The sequence below is a fragment of the Drosophila yakuba genome, chromosome 3L (genome assembly GCF_016746365.2).
Source record: "Drosophila yakuba strain Tai18E2 chromosome 3L, Prin_Dyak_Tai18E2_2.1, whole genome shotgun sequence".
NCBI classification, from domain to species: Eukaryota; Metazoa; Arthropoda; class Insecta; order Diptera; family Drosophilidae; genus Drosophila; species Drosophila yakuba.
Window position 1 is genome coordinate 9,657,278 of NC_052529.2, and position 24,552 is coordinate 9,681,829.

The window sequence follows — 24,552 nt, forward strand, 5'->3', positions numbered from 1 at the left end:
TACGCCACAGGTGAACATATGACAAGGAGCATTATTAAATTAATATATAATTTGTCTGTGCTGCTGAAATACAGAACCAAATCAAGGGAATGAAAGACCATTTAAAGGCGCATCAAATTTTGCCTTTTTCCTGTGTGGAAGTTGCATGGCGCTGTGCCTGCAATCATACGTCGTGGCATACGTCGTTCTTTTCTTTTTCAGTGGCAGCACGTTCGAATAATGGCCAAAGTTTGGGCCATTTCTATGTTCTTGGCCTAACTGCCTTCGATAAAATGTGTTTATGAGTGCCGCAAGCTGGTGCCGCGTTGCTGCATTTTATGGCCTAGTATTCAAGGGCAAAGTTGCGATTCATATTTAATTGAGCACGGGCAAAAAAACAATGGTGGTAATAAAAGCATGGCCAATTGTAGCTGTCAAAATGGGGCATTAATTACGAAATTGTAAAATTATCGGCGGGCAGGAAAGGAGGCCCTCAAGGAGTAGGCTTATAATTGGGTAAAGGTAAGCCCAGGTAGGCGTCAATTGAGTTAATTAGCAGATTAAAAGGGAACAACCTTTAAATGGCTTCATAATTCAATAAGCAAAAGGGCGGAAATCAGGTTGGTTGGGTTGGGTTGGGTTGCGATACTTACAGATAACGAGGGGCGTTAAAAGATGATTATCCTGGAAACCCGTTCAACTTTGCTTTCTCTCTTTTAATTTTAAAAGTAACTTTTAAAGTTACTGGGAATTTTCCGCTGAACGCGGTTCGCTAACTTTAAGCCAAATAAAATGCTACAAGTCTCGAGTCTTGACCGCAACTAACTTGTCCTTTAGACAGCCATTTCCATGGCTTATCAGCGCTAGTGCAATCTGAAGTAATCTATTTATTTATTTGGCACAACTACTCGGAACTAGGAAAAGTTGGCAGCCAGCATTTCTCATCTTTCGCCGAACTCCTGCCACGTTTTCCCTGCTCGTTTGGGCCATAAAGTTTTGTGGCCCATTTCTCATGCTTATTGTTTTGGATTCCCTTTCCTTCTATACAATTTTGTGTGAACTTTTCCCTGCGGTTCGCCGTATTTTCTGGCTAATGCAAATTAAACTTTGCTAAAATATGCTTCAAAGAGGAGTTTCTCGCTCACTTTATTGGCCTGTATTAAAAATAATTGAAAAACTTGCATAAATTATTTAAAAATTGTGTCGGCTTGTAATGAAACAACTTTGGTGTGTTCAATTTAATTTTATTATGTTTAGCTTTTGCTTAATTTAAACACCAATCAGTGAGCTTTTCAATTCGATTTAAACCATTTTAGTTATATAAAAACTTAATTACACTCTAATAAACTTTTTTGTGGCTCTCGATGCGTTAATTGAGTAGCTTAAATCACACTTATCCGTCAATTTAAATAGGCATAACAAACAACAATTAATCTATTATTTATGCTTACTTTCAGTAAGCAAAGTGGCAACTTTATAATTAAATTTATTAAATTTAATATAGTTTCTTTTCGTTTAGCAGCTAATTAAATCGTTGTTTAAGCAACACATAGTTACATATATCTGGTGTATTCACATGTACTTATTGGTAGTTTGATTTATGTGTTCATTATTAACGAGATTGAAAATATTTGTCGGGGCTCAAGTGCAAATACTTCAATCACCATAAATTATGCGTTCGCCGGCCATTTGTCATTCGTCGAGGGGCTTAAGCGATTGCAATTACAATTTTCCCAAGAGTGGAAAAAAATGCAAATTTTTATGCATTGTTTCATTGGATTATTCGGTCAGCTGCAGTGACTGCCTTAAATTATTTACCATAAATTCAGTAAACCCATGAATCGGGTGTGAATTCCCAAGTGCGTTCAAGAAAACTATAATTCCATTCACAGCCCAAATTCCGATTTCCAATGATAGAACTCAGAAAGTATTTCAATTACCTACGCACCTCACTGCAACTGCCTCTTATTTTTCCAATGGTTGCATCAATATCAAGTCAAAATTTCTAAGACATAATTGCCATTACTAGAGATACGGACATAAATGTGTGTATATTTTATGCACAACAACTGGCAAATATTCTGCTCAAATCGTTGCCGAAAATTCGTAGTTTTGAGTGAGCACGTGAGTTGCATACTTTATGCGAATGAAATCAGCATGAAAACGCATGGCATCAAAGTGGAAAAGATGCAAAAGTTTACTATATTTGATGTGATTCATGCCGAAAAGCTGTACAGCTGCGTACAATTGGGTCAAGTGGAGAAAATAAACCACTTGCTAACTTGCCAGTATGCGAAAGTTTCTCGATCAAGATAGATATTAATAAACATTATACAAAACTATATATACTTCTGACTTTAATCTAAGTTTAAGTTTTTTGAAACCAACCCAATGATACTATTGTTTCGACCCCAGCTGTAGTTTATCCGAGCTGGCTTATGCACAGCATTTTTACAGCTTCTACTTGACAGTGAATGCTGAATAGAGTGAAGTCAAATGGTGTGTATGAGTGATGAACCAGCGTTTTATTATTATTACTGTACGGGTTTTACGATTTCTCACCAAAGTATGCACATAACTCGTGGTTATCCGGCTTCTTACACAACTAGTTTATTTTACAAGGATAACTAGGCATATAATATATAGTATACTATCAGGGTTACTACGTCACAATTCGAGCTTGTTCAGCGGTGCACAGCTGGTGCTCCGTGGCCCCGCTCCCTTTGTCCACCACCACGACGATGGCCTGGAATGCTGGTTCCACCGCATCGTTCCCGGCCAAAGGACCACCGCCACCTGGCGCACCTCCTCCGCCGGAGGAGCGCCTTCTGCCGCGTTTCAGGACACTCAGCAGGCGACTGAGCAAGGTTCGGCGACCACGACTCCTCCTGTGCTACAGATTTGTCACCTGTGTGATGTTGGTGGTCGTGCTGGCCATCACCACCTGCTGCTGCTGTCGTCCCTTCTCGAGGACAGGTGCCACCGCAGAGCGCTCTGCCCGAGCAGCTGCCATCTCGTCCTGCGCCACCGGCAGCCACTTGTCCAGGAATTTCGGACGAAAGAGCAGCGTGAATGTGGTGCGGAATTGCTTGCTCATGGAGCAGTACAGAATGAAATTGATGCTGGAGTTGATCAGGGCCAAAATGTCCATCAGGTCACCTGGTGCGGGCAAGACGACAAGACATTGGGTTATTACACTTAAATCAAAAGGCAGGGGTGAGTTGAATATGGCTTTATTTGGCCCAATCGATTGTAAACGTGATTACTTACTCAGTCTTAGGTAGCACTGCAGATAGAAGACATCTCCGAGTACGGCATTCAGCAGACCCATAATCCCCTGCGGAAATTCCGTGATGAGGAAGAGGAGTAGCACCGCCAGCAGCATCCTTGTGGTGCGATCCGTCTGCTTTTCCTTTTCCAAAGTTTTGCTATTTTTCCGTGGTCTATCCGCGGCTTTTCCATTGGCCGCCGATTTGGTTCCATTACTGGCAGCCGGAGTGGCGGGTTTGCTGGTGAGCTTCTTTCGCCGCCGCTTGGCCTCCAATAGGGCCAGGATCAATCGAACCGACAGAATGGTGAGTGCTATACAGGGTATCAGTTTGATCACAACACTGTATATGAGAAATGTGGCATTTTGCAGCGAGGCATTGTGCAAGGCCAAATCGCTGTGGTACAACCGATAGACCGTAACATTTCGCACCACTGGCGATGGAGTGGGTGGTGCAGAGGTGGTTGTCGCCAAGGAACTCACATTCAACCACACCGTTTCGTTGAGTGGTGCACTAGTGGGCGTGGCATTCAGAGCAGCCGCCCTGGCACTCAGCAACTCATTACGGTAATCAATGACATACTGGGTCATGGGAATGGAGTTTATCACTTTGCCATTCATATCCAACTGATCCACATACTCGGTAATAGCGGTGATCAAATATAGCGACGGCGACACCACCAAAACACACACCACATAGGCGGTGGTTATCGTTATGATGGTGGTTCTCATTCCGCACCACACGCGATTCTTCTGCGGATAACCCACCGCAATATAGCGCCAAACAGCCAGCGTTACCGTCAGCCAAATGGAGATGGTGTGCAGCACCTGGGCAAAAATCGAGTGGAACTTGATGAAGCAGGCCCAGCTGTAGCTGAGCTTCTCCTCCCGCGGCAAACTGTCGGTTAGTATATAGTCGTGTATGGTATAGGGTATATATTCCAGCATAACTGCCAGATCGGCCACGGCCAGACCCGTGAGTATGGCATTCGTGGGGGAGCGCATCTCGCGTCGAGTTAGCACAATGATATTCAAGGTATTCGCGATGGTGCCCAGGATGCAGACCACCAGCGAAACATAGCCATGCATGTTTTTGTAGCTGAAACAGAAGGGAAAAAATATTAAATTAACTATGAGTTTCATCCTAAAGACAATATTTCAACTGTGTGTTAAAGTAAAATCATATGCTAAACTGCCTGAAGCCCATTAAACTATTTAAATTGTATGTAAAACCGTCTTTCACTTTAATAAGTTTTATTTTTAGACAATTTCCCTACAAACCAAGCACAGAAGTGTAATAAAGACACAAATCGAAATGTTGTGGCTGAGTGGCAGGCATTTCCCAAATTATGTTTCTGTTATTATGCTCTAGTTAGCCTTAACCAATTTGTTACTTCCATGTCTAGTCCGCTTTCTGCCAGCAAAGTAGGCAATAAAACCATCCAAAAGCCATTTCCGTTGACTTGCCAAACAGCAGCGTTTGCAGCAGTGTGGCAATAAACCCTCTGGTGCCTAGGGCTTAAGCCAGCCACGCCCACGCCGCCCCCATCTGGGATAAACATTTTACCAGCTTTTGTTTAGTTTTCGTCGAGCGCTTTGAGGCCAAAAAAAGAAGAGGTGGAAAAGGAAAAGCCCAGGAGCAGGACTCAAATTTCTGGCCAAAGTTTTTGGGGAATTTGGCACAGGAAAAAAGCGAGGCAGCCCTCAACGGTTTCGGTTGCGTTTGGCTTTGGCTTTCGGCATTTCAGCATTTTGCCCTGTTTATTTTTTGCCTTTGTGCAAGTTGCAGGCAACAAATTGGACTTAGCATAAAATTTATATAGGGAAATGCGAGGCGAGACCCACAAACACGACACTTTAACGCCTGCAGGATGCAACTCCTGCGGCTGACTGCTAGCAAAAAAATGTCTAATATACTCTGAGCTCTCCAAATGGAGTGACACGTGTGCGTCCTGCTGGTCCTGTCGGTGTCAGGACTTTAGTTAAATTGTTTATTGCTTTCGTGGAAATTCCCCATTCACTCGAAACAAAAAGGGGATTCCTGTCCGAACGACAGTTTTATTGGAGAATCTAAGCCAAATTTGTGGGCAACTTTTTAGTCCTGTTACCCCCCCTCACTGAACTCACTGCAGGTAGTCTTATGCAATCCCGGCTGAATTTCCATTCCAATCTACGTAGAGAGAGAGAGAGCTTTTTGCCCGGAAAATGCTTGCCAGTTCATATTAATTTGTTTGCGAACCAAATTTTTCCAAGCCAACTGAAAAAACTTTCTGCACGGGCCATGCAATCAGTTGTAGGGGAGGAAAATGTCTCTGTTATTTTTGATAGCTAGAGAAGAAAAACTATGTCCAACTTGGCATAAAACTCTCGATTTTGTGCTGATACCTTTGGAAGGGATTTTATTGAAAAAAAAACAGGATCCTCTAGATTACACAGAAGGAAATGCGTGCATCGATGTGGTATTAAATAACGTGTCTAAATGAACTGACAAAGAGCAATCATTTCACACTTTAATATTTATTTAAAAAATATTTTGAATGTTAAAGCTCAAAATCCTAAGCGATTTTAGGTAATTTAATATAGTTCTGCTAATGATTTGCATTTTCCAGTGTACTACTGTTTGCTTTGCCTAGTTTTTTCTCGGTTTTTGGGTTTCATTTCGTCAGCTAACTATGCCTGATTTCTGGGCCAATAAATTCGAGCCAGTACCCTCCACCTGGATGCCAACCTGGCCCAAAACAATTCCAGGACTTCATTCATGTCGTCGACGTTGTTGTCGTTGCCGCCATTCATCAACATGGATTATCAAAGGCCATAAATTAGACTCAGGAATGGCTGGGAGTCTGGATTTTCACCAAGGTGCAATCCAGCGACGACGAACCCAAGAACCGTACAGCAGCAAAGTTTTTCTGAGTTTGATGAATGGAGTTGTAAATTCCTTAGGAGTTGGGCGACAAGACGAGGGTTGTGCCGCCAAAAAGTGTCGCCGGCATTCGGAAAGCGTTTCAATTTCGCTGTTTTCGGGACACGTAGACACACCTCTCACTTCGTTGATATTTTCTGTATCCTGTCCATCAGCATGAGAAGCCTTTAACGTGAAATGCCAGACGATGTGTGCCTAGTTGTTTTATTTGTTTGGGGAGTACACGGCCGCGAAATGCGAACATGCATTTGGAAAATTAAATATTTTCCAAAAGCAATTTTACACATTTCTTGGGTCTTCGGTTTTTAGGGCATTTTTTATTCTTTTGGTTAGCTTTTCTCTTTGGCTGCGGAGAGTCTCCTTTGTGCGTTCTTTATTATTTATGTTAATTGCTTGTTTTGTGCGTGTTATGCTGCGGTTTTTCCTTAGCTTTTGGGTTCTTTTTCGCTTTGCCATTAATATTGCGTATACGTCACGTTGCCGCCAGGGAAAGGGTTCTTCTTCGATGTGTCACTGTGTGACACATTGGCGTTTGAATTCTATGCTTTTTTCGGGTGTTTTGGCATTCTGGCGTTCTGGCGTTCTGGCACTCTGAGTTCTGGTGCTCCTTTGCCGCTTGAGTGGCGCCTGGAGACGGCTGAGTGGGTGCTTTTGGGGGCGGTTTGTGTCTGTCTGGGTCGTGACAGCGTCAAGTGTCGCCTCCGCTGGCAATTTGGCACGTCTTAAACACAAAAGTAAATGGCCAAGTGTTCTGGCTACACATCTAATTGCCATACAGTCGTCTTTCAAAGTCCAGCTTCCACCTTTAATTAAAGCGAATGCGGCATCGCATTCTGTGCTTCTGATCCTGTGGCCAGCCACTTTGTGGCCATTAACACGGTTGCTGGCCAGACTGGCTCTAATTAAAACTAAAAGCCCTGGTTTAGATGGTGACCCTCAGTGGCTGTTTTGCAACCGAAGAGTGAATTATTCACAGCTTCATTATGGCAAATAAATGATTATCAATGATTTATCAGCCGATTGGATAATGTTCATAATTTATGAGACTAAAAGGAGAAATAGCGCCATTATAAACTAGACATTTTTCTATGGCCCATTAATCAGTTCAGTTTATAGTGGTGTTATTTAAGCTATGGCGAAATAAAATCAAATTAAATTTCCCTTAAAGATACGCAAATCAGATAAGACCACCTTAAACGATGCCTAATCATATAAATACATAACAATTGCCCTAACTATTTATTATCGCTTACATGTATGAAATTCGAAGAATGTTGACTCGGCGTGAATTACAGAAATTGAATTTCCTACACCGCCATCAAGTTTTTAGGGCCGCTTTTAATCATCATCTTGAGGTTTTACGACCGTTCGGCATGCAACGAATATATAAATACTCGCTGCCGGGATTCACTTTTTTATGGGTGCAGCAGATGGCCGTTTGGATGGCCCCTAGGTTACGGTCAATTAAATTGATTTCAGCCATCAATTGTTGACCTTGCTGTTGACAAATCTGTTTTTTTGTTTTCGTTCTGCTTCTTGGTTTAATCGCCCGAGAAAATTGTATGGCAAATCAAAATTGAAGCTCTCCCAAAATGGGGCGATAATCGATTTCTGAACGATTCCCTTGCCCCCAGCAGCTAATGGCTATGATGTTGCCATCCCCCTGGCTGTTGTTTTATGGCATTGTTGTCGCCATGTCTGGTGGAAAGCCCCTTGGCCTTGATCGTGACATTGGTGAAAGTCGCTTACCTTGTGTGAAAATTATCCATGCCGCTGCCGCAGTAGAGCGGCTCAGTTTCATTGTTGCCACTGGCCATTGTTGCAACAGCAACAGCAACAGCAACAGTAACAGTAACGGCAACTGCTGCAAGTCCTTTGTGATTGCCGTCCGTCACTCACCGATGTTGCAACTGGATTTGCTGCCAAGGACAGCCGTGCAGAGCCTTCGCAGCAGATGCATTAATAATTTATTATCAACGGGTGGCCCCTGCAAATAAGGATAGAGAAAGAGACACTTTAGAGGGGGGAAGTTAGAGGCTGCATTGTTCAACTGGACGTATAATTAATGCAAGTTGTAAATTGTTGCGTACATGGCCGTTACCCCATCAACTAATGTGATTAAATATTGCATGCAGCACACTTCTGTTGTTGTTGTTTTGCTCTCATGGTGGCTGCCCTAAGCCGATTAGCGAATGGCCAGTAAAATGTGTATATATATATATATAAATTCTCTCAGCATAGTGTCTGCAAATTGGAGGATTTTCCTTTTATCTACTCCGTGCAACGCCTGCTGAGAAAGCTGCCTTGCAACTTAATTAGCAGCGGGAAAAGTGCACTTGCTGCGAGGATAAATGGAGGAGTTGAGATAAGGACTAGTTTGCTACCCTTAAAGGATATTTATGTGGCAAGTAGATGAATAGCATTACAAAGGAATGCAATGCAGCAGGGAAATTTAAGAATTAAATCACAGCCTCTTTTGGGTCGCAAAGTTCAAATGTTGCCCCTTACACGTCTATAAAACCCAAATTCCGGCCCATAAATAATTGAATTCGCCCAACGGCTGGGCTCATCAAGCGGGCTGGACGAGATCAGGACGAGACCGCAACTGAGTGGGGAATATAAAATATCTGGAGCCATCGTGTGGTCTAAATTAGATTTGTATGGCTGGAGCGTGGCCAGAGATAAATGCCATTTTTCTTTGCTCTCCTTTTGAGGGATTCTTTTTTTAAGTTTGCCTTGTCCGTACGAATTCCGTCGGACGTGGGCAATATGTTATCTGTCGCCCCGTTGCTGCCACCCAACTATTGCAGCATGTTGTAGGTCTGCGTGCCTGCTGCAACAATTTCCTTGCGCAAAGATTTTAATTGCATTTGTTAGGAAGCTGCAGCAGGAACAGCAGTAACAGCAGCTGCTGCTGGCAGCGGAAAAGCGTTGGGAAAGCGCTGGAAAAGCGATCGAGGGCGGGGCTGCAATTAACACGTTCCATGAGGCACAGAAACCGCAAAGCCAGCACACTGTTTAAATATGCATAGGGGGCAGAGATACATCACAAGTACTGTGGCAAGGCAGAAGAAAAGCGGCGGAAATTCACGGAAAACGAGCAGCTAATGTGCAGGATGCTTAGTAATTTGATTTGCAAATTTCCATTTTCCCATTGCTACCAATTTAGTTGTTGGCATGGCCTGCAAATGAACCGCGGGAGCTAATTTATTCTCGCAAATCAAGTTCTCAAGTTCTCAAGTGGCTAAAATGCAATTTATTTAGGCTCGCTGCGGGGAAATGAAATACTTTGGCCACATCAAATGGCGGTGAAATTAATTGATTGATGCTTTGCTCCGTTTGACTGATGTAATTGTTGTACCCATTATTATGACACAAGACAAATGGCCAAGTAATATTAATTAAAATCGTGCCGCGCCGTAATTCGATTATATAAATTAATTGCCGCTTGATGAACGCCGTTATGCAAGAATATGCCGCTCAATCCCCTCGGTTCATTCGAAATTCGATACAAACTGCTGCTGCCCAGCGGAAATAATTTCGTATAATTGCGAATATATAGTGGCTATATAAGGCCGGATGATTGCTCCGTTCATCACGAGTGTGTTGATGCGGTTGTGTGTACGGTGTGTGTGTGTGTTGTGTGTGCTGTGTGTCCTGGTGAGGTGACAAATGAAATGATTAATGAATGACAGCTGCCGGTTGCCCGCAGATGTATGCTATAATTTTTGCAAACAATAGGAAAGAATAATACGCTGCTGCTATGGACAAAGGCTGACAGCTTAACGGATTACAAGGGAATGTAATGAGCGAAAATCTGGATGCTAAACTTTTGCAATAATTACTAGGACCAATCATTCATAGTTCTTGCTTCTTCAGGGTTTTTAAAAAGTGCTGTATACCTCAATTAAGTTATAACCGGAAACATATAATTCATTTCATACGGTAGACTTACAGTAATAACTTGTTTGAAAATAAATATTTTTGCCAAGTGTGAGCTTAATTTCGCCCATGAAAAGCAATCTAATGGCGGGCCTGAATAGCGTTTTCATTTTGGACACATGCTCCGTTGGACAGGACAGCAACAATGAGAGCGTAAATAAGGTGGGTGTAAGTGGGTGTAAGGTGAAAGCGAAAGAGGAATTGAAATCAAAACTGATTTCCGCATGACATTGGCTCGATGGTCGGTGGTCCAAGGACCTTGGTGCTTGGTCCTCGTCCGATAAACGAGTTATGTCACGCCCATATTGTAGGGATTCGTGCCGCCATCTAAATCGCAGCCACAGACAGGACAGCAGATATATGTATGTATATGGGGAATACCCGGGGAGCACAACACACATCTATGGATAGTGAAGGTGGCAGGGGAGCCGGAAAGTGGCCAACAATCGTAGCGAAATGAAATTCAAGCTGCGGGGAAATCTTATTCTTGATTATTCAAGCCAGCATTGAGTTCTGCCATTTGCCGCTCTTCAAACTAATATTTGCTCCTTATTGATTATTGATTGATTGTTTTGCTACACTGTTTACTTTTCCCTGGCCAGCTGTTTGTTCTTCGCTGTGTATTTGCATTTTTCTTCTTCACGTAAGCAAACTTGTTATTCGCTGCTTGTTTGCTTTACTTTCTGCACTGGCATTATTTAAAATTGTTTTTTAAATGGTTAGCCGAAAAAAAAAATCGGAAGTTCGAAATTTCAAGAGCGGAAATAAGCAGAAGTCATTCCCCGCCACGGCCGCCATGTGAAGATGGACAGCTGGAGTTGCTGCTCGAGTTGATCAAATTTAAGATAAGTGCTTTCGCCAGCCAAGTGGAAGGAATGCCCTTAGCCACCAACAATTTGGCAAAGTAAACCTTAAAGCTGCTGACCAGGAATTTAATGAGCGAAAACTCTTGGCAGCTCGAGAATCGCAAGAGGAAAACAAAAAGATTAGAATTATACTATGCCATTAGTGCTCTCAGCTTTTCAGCGTATGCAGTGTGTGCTTCAAGTGCGTCGAGCAAAGATAATGGCCAAGGTCACACGTCGAAAAATGGGGAAATTATAGGAATACCATGGCAGCACGTAAAGCTTTCACAAACGAATGTGAAGAACCATTTAAAATCCCACTTAAAGGTGGCCAAGAGTGTGCTCTATTTTACACCTGGCCTTAAATTTAAACTGATTTCAGGCATTTACCAAATGATAGTTGTCAGTGAATCTGAAACATATTTTATATTTATATTTTATATATATATTATTTTCCACTGCACAGCCAAGCCTTATGAGAACTCAGCCCGCGTTCCGTGAGACTCTTTCCATTTGCACTTTTGCCGGATGTTTTTGGGGGCATACGGGGAATCCCCGGCGAACTTTGCCACCCAAACCGCTGGAGGGCTGCAGCCGTTTGTCACAACGATGACTTGATGACGACGCCACTTGGGTTCACATGGACACGAGTTGCCAGTCATGGCAGCAGTCTGAGAACACAGAGTGTCTAGCCCAAGGAGTAGAATGGCGGTTGTACACGGGCATACAAGCATAAATACAGCTACAGCCTGCAAATATTTGTGTCAGGATGTCTGACTTCCCTGCAAATATCCTGTCAAAGTTTTGTTTCGCTAGTCTTTCTCTCTCTCTCTCTCTGGCTTGTTTTAGATCGTGAAAGTTTCGCTAAACAAAAATCCGTTCTTGTCGATGTAATTAGACGACATGCGAATCGCTCGTTCGCCACCATTTCGGCACGTTACTCATACGCACAGGTGGCCGCAGAAACCGCAACCTTGTGATACACACGCTGCGCAGGCATAATTCAAATGTCATCCAGTTGTCATTGTTCGTTTGGCAAATTGTTCGCCGCCTTTGCGAAAAAATTTCCATGGAAATGCTGGCGCAAAAATGGGAGTGTACGAGTATGTTCGCCTTATTTCTGCTGTGTCGTCGTCTGTTGACTGGAATTTGTGTATCAAGCATACGTCATGTAGTCTTGTCTGAGTGAGTAATTCGCCAGAAACAACAAGATGATGGCTTGGCAAAATAGGATATATTATGGAGATGGGAGAATGCTAAGCCCCAGGCTAATTTTAGTCTCAAAGAGTTTTGAGCATTCAAAGCAGGGAAACTCCCAGACGAATTCAATTGTTCTATAAATGAGATTTCATTTCGAGTAAGCGGATCATGTAGCTCTCGCATATGAGTATTAATCATACTAAATGATAAGCTGACTGGGTAGCTATGCTGCATGCAGTGCATGCAACTAAGTTTAATTTTAAGTCAGGTATGTGTAATTAACTTCATTGTACTCCGGCCAACGAACAACAAGCAACCGCATTAGCTTATCAATGCAATTACACATGAGTTCATATTGCACTCCCCCTCAAATGTTTGACAGAAATTCGGTTTCGCTTTCAGTCTGCTGGCCAACATTTTAAGCTCGAACCTCAAAGAGATAACACTGAATCGGATGCATGTTTTGGGCCAAATGGAAACGTGTTGCATGGCAGACCAGCAATTTGTTGCCGAAAACTTTGGCACATGTGCAAATAGTTTCGGGTGGCTGCGCAAGTTGTTTCACTTTGAAACAATGCTGCTCTTAATTGAGTGGCAGAAAGCCGAAGCTCATGGTGTTGAAGTAGGTTAAAGATGTAGATGATGTAGAGAATGGTGCTTTGATTGCCAGCAATTTGGCCGCCCATTGGGTTTGGTAATTGCCTATCCATTTCACGGCTCTGCCAACAAAGTTATTAGAAAGGTAAACACACCCATTTCAATAAGCACAAATCAAGCATGAACCACGTGTGCAACGCGGTAAAAATACCTGCCTTGACATTGGTTTTTGTTCGCTGATAGTGGCATACAGTTGCGGCCAACAAAATAGTGTAGTTATAAAAAGTAATATGCCCAAGTAATATGCAATTTACCTAAGCATCAAAATTTCCTCATTTTGTGTATGAGGTGAATCTGAACTAACGATGAAATAATCTACAAATCGGTATGCAAAGTCATGCTGTGAACCATTAGTTTGAGCTTCACTGTTCGCTAATAAGCAGGTGGTTCTATATCCCGCCTTTGGTCGGGGCAATAACAATTGGCCAGCTTGTCAAGTGGCTGGCTGCTTGGTCCTGGCCACGCCCCCTTCGGCCCGCCCGCCCCGTTTGCATAGCCATTTTGTTGAATGGCACTGCTTGACTGGGTACCGTGAAGAGAGGTCGTCGTCTATCATTAAAGCGAGGCATTGGGGCGCAACGGAGCCTTGACAAGGTCGGTCTGTCAGTGCACTTGGAGCCACCCACCAGCCACCACCCACAAACCACCACCCACATTGCCCATTGAAAGGGCGAGACAAGGCTGAGGCGAAGGTGTGAACGTGAAATGAAATTATGTAAATAGCGAACGGCAAAGAGTAATTAAAAATTTGATCTCGAGTAGTGTAAATTTGTTCAGGCAAACGGCCAGTCGTCAGAATAATTGAAAAAAAATTCCAGCTACTGTTTGCTTTATTCTACTTTTCTTGAAATTTGGTTGGTAAAGTAATCACTTAGCCGTTTACATTTAAAGGCACTTTTAGTCAACGTCTTGCACTTCCTATGCCAGAAATTGTTTGCATTTGCGCCACAATGCTTTGGAACAGGAAATGCGTTTTCTCTTGCCCGGCAAACAATGGAAATTGTAAAATAAAAATGGTTTGCCTGGCCGCAAAGTGCAGATAATGACGACGGGAAATGCCATAAAACCAGAACGGAAATGACACTTATCGCAGTGTTGCTGTAGGGATTTTTCTCGACCAAACTCAAGGCAACTCAGCACACATTTAAAACCTACTTTAAGGACTCCTACTCAGACTCCAACTAGCAGGTGGAATTCAGAGGAGATGCGGCCATTGATACCAAGATAATAACTCAAATGAATTGGTTGTCGAGGGCCTTGGGGCTCAGGTCCTTTGAGACGCTCATCGGACCCAATAAAAACGCCAGGATGGCAGGACATTGTGCACTGATTTGCAACAACAACTGGGGATAGCAGCAAGAGCAAACAGAGACATCAAATGAGGCATTCGAAGGAACAAACTGCAAAACAGATGATTCCCGCATTATCATTCCAGCTCAGTTGTGCTACTACTGCTGCTGTTGCTCAGCGTTAAAGTAAACGACATTAATGGAAACATCAAAGTAATTTGATTGCATTTTCTCCCCCACAATGGATATGAATGAGCAGCCCAGCGAACGAAGGAATCCGCATATATATGGGGTATGTTGTATAAGTAGATGGTTACACAGAAACAAAGACTGGCTGAAATAATGCAAAAAATCATAGTTATTTCAAGAACAGACAAACATACGGTTGCATATCTCTCTCTTTAAAAGTGATATTAGTCACCTAGTAGATGCGAATTCCTTTCAGTTCCCAATTCTTTCAAGTGTACACATTTTCTGCCGTGTATCTGTGTGTGTGTCTGTGCTCTTTGTCTGTGTACCCCTGGGGTGCTGGTGTGCGTGTGGGCTGCACACATAAGTAGCAGGCATGGAAAACGGGGGCTTCTACCAGTTTCTCCCGCTGTTCTGCCATTGATATTTCACTGCCTGCTGGGCCCAAGCCCAAGCCCACGCCCCGCCCCGCCCCGCCCCCTTTTCACTCGCCGCCCTCTTAATGGCATCTCATTTTCATGTGTGTTTTCCACGAACTACAGCACGCTCTGCCTCGATTTGCTCGGTCTCAGTTGATGCTGTGTTAATTTAATTTTGCCAACACAAAAATAGACAGCACGAAATGGAATATGTCCTGCAATGTAATTGCCATGACCAAAGCAAATAAAATTAGGGCCAAGTCCGAGGACGATACAAGATGAAGGCCACGCTTAAAGTAGCATTACTCGAAGGACTCGGCATATCTATAATCATAACTCATAGGCAGAACTGGATACAGTAAATGGGTGAAAAGGCTGCCCCTGTGGCCAGGCAATAAAAGGACCTCCAAGTGAGAGGACAATTCGATTTGAAGGCCGAACTTAAGTGGATTTGAAATGGTTGTAATCGCATTTAAAAATACCACAAAAATTATGTAAATTAGAACGGCTTATCAGCAAATGCTTATAAGCTTCTGCGCTACCCAAATCTATTTTTTTCCACAGTTCTGAACCCTTCGCACATAAATTATGGAAAATTAACCCTAAACGACTCATTTAATAAGCATTTTGGCCTACAAATGCACTCAGCTGACTTGAACACACCTGAGTCCTGAGTTCCGAGGTGTTTATCATATTTATTTATGGGCCCGACACCATTTTATTTATTTACATTCAAATTTATGGCTGTTCCGCTTAAATCAATGTTAGTTCAGTTCGCCCCATTGTTCCTGGCGATGATGGTACCCTAAATTATGCAACACCAAGTCCTTTCGCAGGACATGACAGAAGTTGTGGGTCTTCTGCGCCGCAGGCCTTATCAATTCCAGGCACAAACACATGTCCTTATTTTCGGTATGCAAATGCTTCCACCCACGCAGATGTTTGAGGTTGTTTGTCTCAACTACACTTTTTTTGCTAAACTTTAAAATGGAACCGCTTTTTGGGGCAACCGTTGTGTCATGTGCCTGGGGATTGCTTGACATTTGAGTGGGTGACAGCGTAGACAGAGAGTTCAGGCCAGGGGTCAAAATACAAATGGAGACAGGAGTTTTGTTTTCAATGAGTTTTGTACGTTTCAATTCGAATCACTCAAGGATTTTATGGCACTGACGCTTGAACAGGCAAGTCTATAAAGTTAAATATGAATATGTTTTGGAGACGAAGTAGGATTTATATTAACCTCAGCTCAATCTTGACAGGCTTAATGGAGCAGGGAAACTTTGAGCTGTTTGATAAAGTTTTAGCATAGGCACTCGGCCCATTTAAGTTTGAAAAGATTGAATGACTCATGATAAAGTGCTACAGGTGAGTTTAAATAATCCGTTAAGCCGTTTATCAAATATCTCATTTAATCCAGGAAATTGTGGTCCGACCTTCATTTCCCAGCTATCCGTATCGCGGGAAATATAACTGAATCGCCAATTCTCCGTCTCCAACTTGTGTTATTTGCTTAACCCCTTCTGGCCTAAATCAACAAGCCCACAATCCACGTTTTACTCTTCACACCAAACAAAAAGATCAAGTTAACAACACACCGACCAGCAGCCAAGCATTTTCACGCGCATTAGCTGCTCGTTTTCGGAGGCATTTTCCGCGGCGGGAGGGGTCAAAAAAAAGTTCCTGGGAAAATATTTGGCCTACGTAAAATATGCAGAAAGTTCATCATGAAAGCAAATAAAACGCATACGCCGCGTGGGCGACCCAAAGGATGGCTGTCAAAATATGAATAATGGCGCAGCCAGACGAGTACCTCGGATTGGTTGCCCTTTTTTTTTGGGGGGCTCACATTTTCATTCGTTTTTTTTTTAAATAGCAGCTGTAAAAAATTAAAAGCCTGCAGCTGCCTGCGGCTGCACGGGAATATAAAGAATACTGCCAAGTCAGCTGTAAATAGCTGAGCCGCCTGCTCCTTCGTCCTTCATTTGCTGAACAAATACCAGCAAGGTCAAGTGCGTGAGTGGGCGCCTACTTTTTCTCTACAGAGTACGGAGAAAAACAGTTGAAAATACAAATTTCTGACTCAACAACATATTTGGAACGATTAAAGGAGGTGGAAAGGATGAAGTTCAGATGAAGTATTCATCGAAAATATGGTAGTAAATATCGTGCGATATAAGTATTCATTCAAGTACTTTTCAACTTCAAGTACCTTCTTCAATATATATGCTTTATATATAGAGATACAGTGGCTTTGGGCAGAAATATTTGTTTTTCGTCAAATAAGTATTTATCTCAGTGCATTAGGTTTTAGAATATACATTTTGCATGAGTCCCCGGATGGTTTGGGTCCATTCTGCTGACCACTTGACAAAATTTGGGCCTCCCTGCGATGGAGGAGGCGTGGAAAAGTGAAAAGCGGTTCGAAGTTTATGTGCCTACGTGTCGGCCATAGTTAATTTATTATCCATGGCGGGGTCCTTTATTTATTCCCCCACTTTAAAACATTACGGCTGTCTGTGCTGGCAGCTTTAATCAATTGCTGCGAAAGCTTTTTATCTGTGCTGTCAGGCGAAAAAGCAAATTATGACAAAATGTAACCATAAAAAGAGGCCAAGTCAGAGTGAGAGTGAGAGTGCAGGCGCAAAATTACCCTGGCTCCAGAAATGTGCATGAGATTTGGGTTACGAATGCTGCTTTATTAAGACATGGCTATACTTAGTACATAAATACCAGCCATGATGACACTGTCAGTGGCAGAATCCTGTGTCATTAATCTCCCATTCCACGTGAAAATTGACCCAGGACCAGAACATCGCATCGTATAGCACCTAAGTCCTTGTTTCTGATTGATGGGTATCCATTTGCAGAGCTGTTTTCGTTTGCCTTTATATAGAGACGAATAAATCACATAGTCTGGTGCGTTCGTGCATGCAATTTGCATTTAATTTTTAGTTAAGCCCTCGATGAAATCTAGTTTCGGGCGATTATTTGTCTGACTCAGCTGTAAATCGGATCGAATGTCGTCGCCGGGCGATAAAGTGGGTGACAAATTGAATGGCATTTCCCGGGTATCCAAGGATTCGAGTGGTGATACTTGGAAACAGGAGTTCGGACTTCGGACTCCGGACTCCGGACATCGGACTGCGAACTTTTGCCTAATTAAGTTGCCCATCTAATTTCGCCAGGCAGACGGACGAAGGCATTAGCACTTCTCCTCACATATCATCAGCAGGACGCGCTGGACTCGCAGGACTCGCAGGACTTGCGCCAAATGTCATCAACACTAATGGAATAATTTGAAATCTACTTAGCTGGAAAGCAAGGACAATGGATGGTCGAATCCACCGCTCTTCACGAAACTTTCCCCCCACCAACATCTTGCTCAGCTGCGTTTGTTGATAATAACATTATTTATGTTGTTTTAATTATTTTACGCATTTTACCACAGAACATTACAATGAACTCGAAGTGGGCGTGCCGTTAGCCCCCACGCTGGGCAGGATTCCTTGCCCTTTGCTCGCCTTTTGTAGTGCTCATTAAGGACGAGGAGGGCTAATTGAATTATGTGAGTGATGTGAGTGGCACAGGGTGTCCATTAACTTGTACAAATTGCCAAGGACTGCAGGTTCGAAAGGCTTAAAGACAAACATGTTTTCGCACTTAGGAGATTTGTTGACAGTGCCATAGAAATTTGCTTGCAAATTCCCATGTAGTTGGAGAAATTTATCTAAGAAATTGCCATTCTGCTGGGGGCCCTAAATTGTGTACTTTATTGGGGTTTCCTATTTATTGGCACCCTATATACACATTGTACGTGCATGTTCTATCATTCAATCCACAAAGTAAATACGGCATTACTCTGCATTTACACTAATCACAATTTTACTACTGCCGATAAACGTGACAAACTTTCATAACTCTTGGCAAAAAAACAAGTAAATATTTACGAAACCCAAATGTAGCTACATAAAAGTGAGAGCTCGCATAAATTGATTCATTCGTTTGCTTATTATAGCAAACGATAGCCCAGTGAAATTAGTTCGAAGGAGTGGAGCGCCAATTAACTTTGGGCCAAGTTAAAGTTTGTTGGTAGAATCGGTAAAACAATCATCAAAGCAGATTATTGTAATTGAGACTGTGTAATGGGCACAAGGTTAAGGCAATTCTTGATTAGAAAGAAAATAAAGCCAAGAGTATACAAAATAGTAAAGTAATTTTGATTAGCCTGCAGCTTATGAACAAGCTTTAGGTGCTTTTGAATAATTTGTAAAATTTACTTGACTTTCCGTTTGTTAAGAAGTGCTTTAATTATATTATAAATAACTTGTTGGTTTCTTACGATGCACTAATCTTGTTGCAGTAATCTGTACAATCCTAATTCGTTTAGAGAACCAAACTAGGACTCTGTTCAATCGCCCATTTACCAATTTTGCCTCTGTGATAAGAGTGCTCGGAATCCTTTCCTTTGACATGCGAATATCGTGCACAATTCCCTTAATTATGCGCCGCCAACTGAAGCGATTGCACTTTATCGGAATGAAGCACGCACTCGAAAAGGTCATCAGCCGTCATCGATGGCTTGGATCCGGATCCTTGGACTAGTTTATGACCCAATTATGCCAAAGTGTCTGGCAGTTGGCGATGCGTTTTCGCGCTATTGTGAAACCGCCTTTACAACAGGGCTCCCAGTTCGGCCTGTAACCATGATTTGTTTGCTTGACTTGGCTGACACGAAGCCAAATGGCACACGCACACAGTCTGTTGAAGCCAGTGCTTTTGTCCGGAAAACTTTGTTCCAGATACTGGGAAAACCACGGAGGAGCATATCAGACATTTAAGAACGAATTAATACGGATAATATGCTTAAGATATATTTTTAATGATAGTTACCTTATCCCACAAGGAGTGTTCTTTCTAACGTATATATTGGTTTTCAGTTCTTTATTGGAACTTCGAGTTAAACCATTGTGGCAGCTAGGAATTTATAACTACTGATTTTTCGTTCTCTGCATAGCATAGTCGCATTGCTTTCGCCTTGATTGCTGCAATTGCTTGGCAATAAATAAATGACGGAGGCGTTTGCAGTTCCAGAATGCTGTCTATTACGTGCCTGGCAAGAAAGTAGTTAGAAGGCGGCAGAGTTCGCCTCCATTGAAATGTAATTTAAATGGGTTCCGTAACCCCGCTGCCTTACGTGTTGGCCTGCTCGGATCACTGCGGCGGTGGTGACATTTATGCTATTGCCATCCGAAAGCTGTTATTTCGAGCCGCCAGCTGTGGATTCGTGGAAATCGTTGAAATCGTGAAAATCGGCCAGAGGAAACCCTTTGGCGTTTGCCGTTTGGCCGACTGCCAGGCAGCGGAACGTCCTGTCATAAAGGCAACTATTACGGGGACACTTGATGGCGTCCTGGACGACGGGCATATCCTATAATCAGCAGCAACGGCAACTAATGGCAGCACTTAGAGCTCCTCGCCAGCACCTTCTGGCCGGACTCTCATGAAAGTGTGATGAGGCCAGGTCGAAATGATTTTGGCATACTGTTAAATTCATTGGACATTGGACTTTTTAATGGCCGTTTGCTGTTGCCAAGTGTTGCGGATCCCCATGACGCAGCTTCATTAAGGTGTCCTTTTTACGGGCTGCCCCTTCTGTTCTGAGCCCTGCTGCCAGCCATGTTGAGCTGGTTGTTGCCTTATTCCCTAGGATTTTGATTATATTTCTTGTAAAACATTGAGCACACCAAGTAATCCGTTTCTAACCCAAAAAGAAGCCTAACTTGCATCGCTGATTTAGTCCTGCCACGTCGCAAGCATTATACAACATTTAGCAATTAAGGGCGGAGCTTTTGCCAAATGTTGCACGTCATAATCACAGTTTTCGCATCTTTGTAGGCGTTTTTTTTGTATTTTTCACGAAAAATTTGTTTGCAGTTTGCCGCGCTGCTTTGCAGCTTTGCTTCACTCGAGCGCTCATAAATTATGCAGGAGTCGTCCTCTGGTTATTTTTGTTGGCTTTTTTTGAATTTATGATGCCAACTTAAATCGCGAATATTCCGCTCTCTGTTTGTGTTCACTTGAGTTGGTGATGTTGTAAAGCGCCTCAAGTGTTCGCCAGCAACATTTTTGTCACAATTCTCGTTGTCTGGGCAAAAGTTTTCACACTTTTTTTGTTGATGTTGTTAATAAATTGTCGGTTGAAAAGTCCGAAACAGGAGTCAACTTTTCTATGACTGTGTTTTTTGGATATGGAACGAACGTGGCTCGAGGCAATTGCGTGGGTGGAAAAGAAGCCCCGTGCAGTGCAAGTTTTCTGAATCGCTTTTCAGTTGCTATGGTACTTTTTTTTTGTGGGCTGGAAGCTTATCAAAAATTATGAAATGCAATGTTAACTTTTTTTGTATTTCAATTGTAAAGTCAGTCTACAGCGCAATACAGAACAAAAAAGTTGTTCAAATGCATTCTATTTTGTATATTATTTGCAATTACTACTTAAGCGGCATATTAGTAAACCAGTTTTTTTAAATGGAATATAGTTTGGTTTTATCACTTTTTGTATAAATAGAATTCGTATCAACCAATGTAAGCAAACATAGAAGTAACATATCTTCTGTTTTGGCAATGATAAGCTTTAAACATGGCCAATATTAAATAAAAATGTGCCACGAGGGCAATTTATGAATATTTATTTTGCTACCAAAAATGTAATAGGAACATGCAGCGAATTTAATGTTTCAATTGCTTTAGCCATCTTAAACGCTCTCGCCCGTTGGCAGGACTGAAAGTAATTTTAATGTAATTGGCATTACGTGAGGGGATTTGTTTGGTATTTTTGGCATATCATTTTCATACAAATCTGATGCCAGGCACAGCCCATAACCGCCCATAGCCACCCACTACCACCCATAACGGGAATACCACCCTTCCAATCACGACGAACGAGCATAAAAAATAAGCATTGCCTACAACTAGGCGCTCACCAACAAACACACACACACAAACGCACCCACAATGATGTCAAGGCAGGTCAACTTTACGAAAAGAGGAGAAAAATTGGGGCATAGATTGGGGCATGGGAAAACAATCGAAATCAGCAGCCCCCTTATCACAAATCAACTCAAATTACGAACTCAAACACGCAAAAAATGAGAGCCACGAGGAAATATTTGTGCGTGCATAAAACAAAGGCGAAAACAACCACACCTACACACACGTAAACGAACGAAATTCAATAGGAAAAGCTGGGGAAAATCTGTACAAAATTTGACTGCGCAAATAAAGTAATATACAGTCAATAAGGCAAATCGTCAGACTTGATTTGAATCATTATTACGCATACGCCGCGTTATGCAAATCACACAATTTTCCCTCTGCGCTGAAACAGCGCTAGTGAACTGGATATAATTTATAATTTATAGAGGAAAAAACGGCCGAAAAAGAAACAAAGTGCCATATCAAGTTTGACGTGGCAGTTTCCTCCAAGTTTTAGCCAAGACAAAGTTTTAACTGATTTTTGATTAAAATCTTATCCTATCACGGCGGCAGGAAGTAAAAGTAAAACCGAATACGAAACCGTAACGGAAACTTTGATGAAATTTTCCGTCAAAGTCATCCGCAAAGTCTAACATATTGAGCGTCATAGAGGGGCTTTAATTAAATTTTATTTATTTGTTGTTTCAGCAAATTGACAGATGACTTTGTTTTTCGTTTTTGATTAGTTTTTGGTAGGCTAACGGAGAACAGACGGAAATCCTGTGCTTGCCATAAAAAAACATATACTCATGGCAAACATTTTTGGAAACGTCAGTCTTTTCTATGGAAAACTTGTTTATTTTGTGGGAAAGCTTTTAAACCAAAAAAATAACAAACTCGAAAAAGCGTGCATTTTTTAAATTGCCCAGCATAAAAATGTATTTCTTCGCCAGAGGATTATTGTTGTAGATTTATTCGTTTCACGAAAATTGAGTAATTATTACAAGGTGACAAGAGCTTAGCGGACTAAAGGATTAAATTACAGGTGGCCAGAAATCTGTAATGCTTGATTTAAATCAACGAATAATTGAGCATATATCTTTGGTTTCCCTAACAAAAGCACTTGCAATTAAAACTAAGCTAAAACATTAGTTTGTTTTGCCAGTTTATTTGCCGAAGTCTTTGTTTAGCATTTTCTGCCACTTTTTTCCCCGCTTTCAAATTTTCTTTTATGTTTTCCGATGTCACGTGCAAGCGGTCAGTTCTTGTATTTGCCTAGTGCCATTTTGTGATTGTTTGCATTGTTTCAGGACCAGAACAAAGTCACTATTCTGTTGGATTTTTTTATCTTTCGTTGATAGGGAATTCACTAGAATTTGCTGGCGGGAACAATGGACTGCCAAAGGGATGGCCAACGGAAGTCCTTGAAGGGTTCTTACGAGGACTGCGTAGCAGCTGAGGACCTGACCCCTTGGAATCCTTCTTTTGTGAACATCCTAAACTTTTGCTTGAGCAGCAAGTGTTAAGCAGAAATGCCTCAACACTCCATTAATTTCTCCGCTGGAAAATGACAAAAACGGAATCAGTCTCGTTGCCCAATTGACTAGACTGGCATTAAGCCGGATAAATTCCTTGGAAATCTGCAGAAAATGCGACTTAACATTACTGCAAGTGTTTGATAAGCGTTCAATTACTCTCATGTCGAAGGACTATTAAGTCCTGTAAAGGTCTCCCTCGAGTAACTTTAAGTTTCTCACAATTTATAAGAGCCACTTGATCGAGTTTTATTTGTCGGAACCCCAATTTCCTATTTAATTATTTACAAATACAGCACTTATGTTCCCATTCCAGTAGATTGTGAAATTTATAGCACTGCGCACATAGGTTAGTAATTTATAGTCACACAAATAATTCAATGGGTTGACACTTACTGCAAACTAGAGTCCAAAATGCTGTTCCAATGCCGAATTATGCTAATTATTCAACAGCTGTTCTGCAAATATTTGATTTGCCTAATGCAGTATTATCATTTAAATCTTGTGAGCGTTGGTGTTCAGCTTTTCTGTTTCATTTACATTTTTATAGATTATTTGTAATTTATGTGTTTTCATGTAGTTTATTTCACTGATTACTGTAGATAATGAAACATTTTTTTCACCGATTTAAAACATAAATATTCCATCGATTAAGACAGAGAATGGTATTTATAAAATGTTTATTATTATTTTAGTTTTGGGTGAACTCGTCACTTTAAAGAAATCTTTCAAAAAACCAAATAGATTGGCAAGTTATATTTTGAGTTTATTTTTACATTCACTTAAAACTCTTTGAAAAAAAAGGGAAAACAATAGGTTCATTATGTTTTATGTTTTATTTCTATGAATGTTCCAGTTTTTTTTATTAAATGTTAATTACGATTTTTTTTATTTGTTGGCAATTTATAAGTCTTAAACTTGTTTAAAGTACTTTTCACTGCTGTAAATAAGATAAATCACTGGAATTCAGCTAGTAACGCAGCCGCAGCGCACGGAACGCAGAACGCAACTGACACGAGTGCATGGCAAGTCAACAAATCCGCAGCGAACGGTGCCGTTGCGTTCAATGCGATTCAGTTAGGTTCGGTTCAGTTCAGGATGGTTCGGTTCGGCTGGATAGATAGTGTTTATTTATTTGGAGGGACCGAAGCGGCGACGATGCGAACGCCACCGAGAGGCAATGAAGACTGTGCGCGAGTGGCGGCGCCAGAATCCGCAGTCTCGGCTCGCCTAACTGCCAGTTACTGCTGCGTTGCCAACTGCTTCCTGTAGACTGCATCCTTGCGTTCCACAGGCAAAGACAGTCGACAAAGTCAAAGTCTGCAAAGCGGCGC

General features: G+C 42.0%; 1 protein-coding gene across 1 annotated transcript; it reads right to left on the reverse strand.

Annotated features, from left to right (window-relative positions):
- Window positions 1–1,207: 1,207 nt before the first annotated feature.
- LOC6533516 (G-protein coupled receptor dmsr-1) lies at window positions 1,208–24,412 on the reverse strand. Its single transcript, XM_002094191.4, has 4 exons — window positions 23,615–24,412; window positions 7,920–8,157; window positions 3,250–4,346; window positions 1,208–3,138 (listed from the first exon to the last, which is right to left on the reverse strand). Exons 2-4 carry the CDS (start codon window positions 7,985–7,987, stop codon window positions 2,873–2,875), a joined length of 1,431 nt encoding a protein of 476 aa, XP_002094227.3. The 5' UTR covers window positions 7,988–8,157; window positions 23,615–24,412; the 3' UTR covers window positions 1,208–2,872.
- Between the last annotated feature and the right edge of the window lie 140 nt (window positions 24,413–24,552).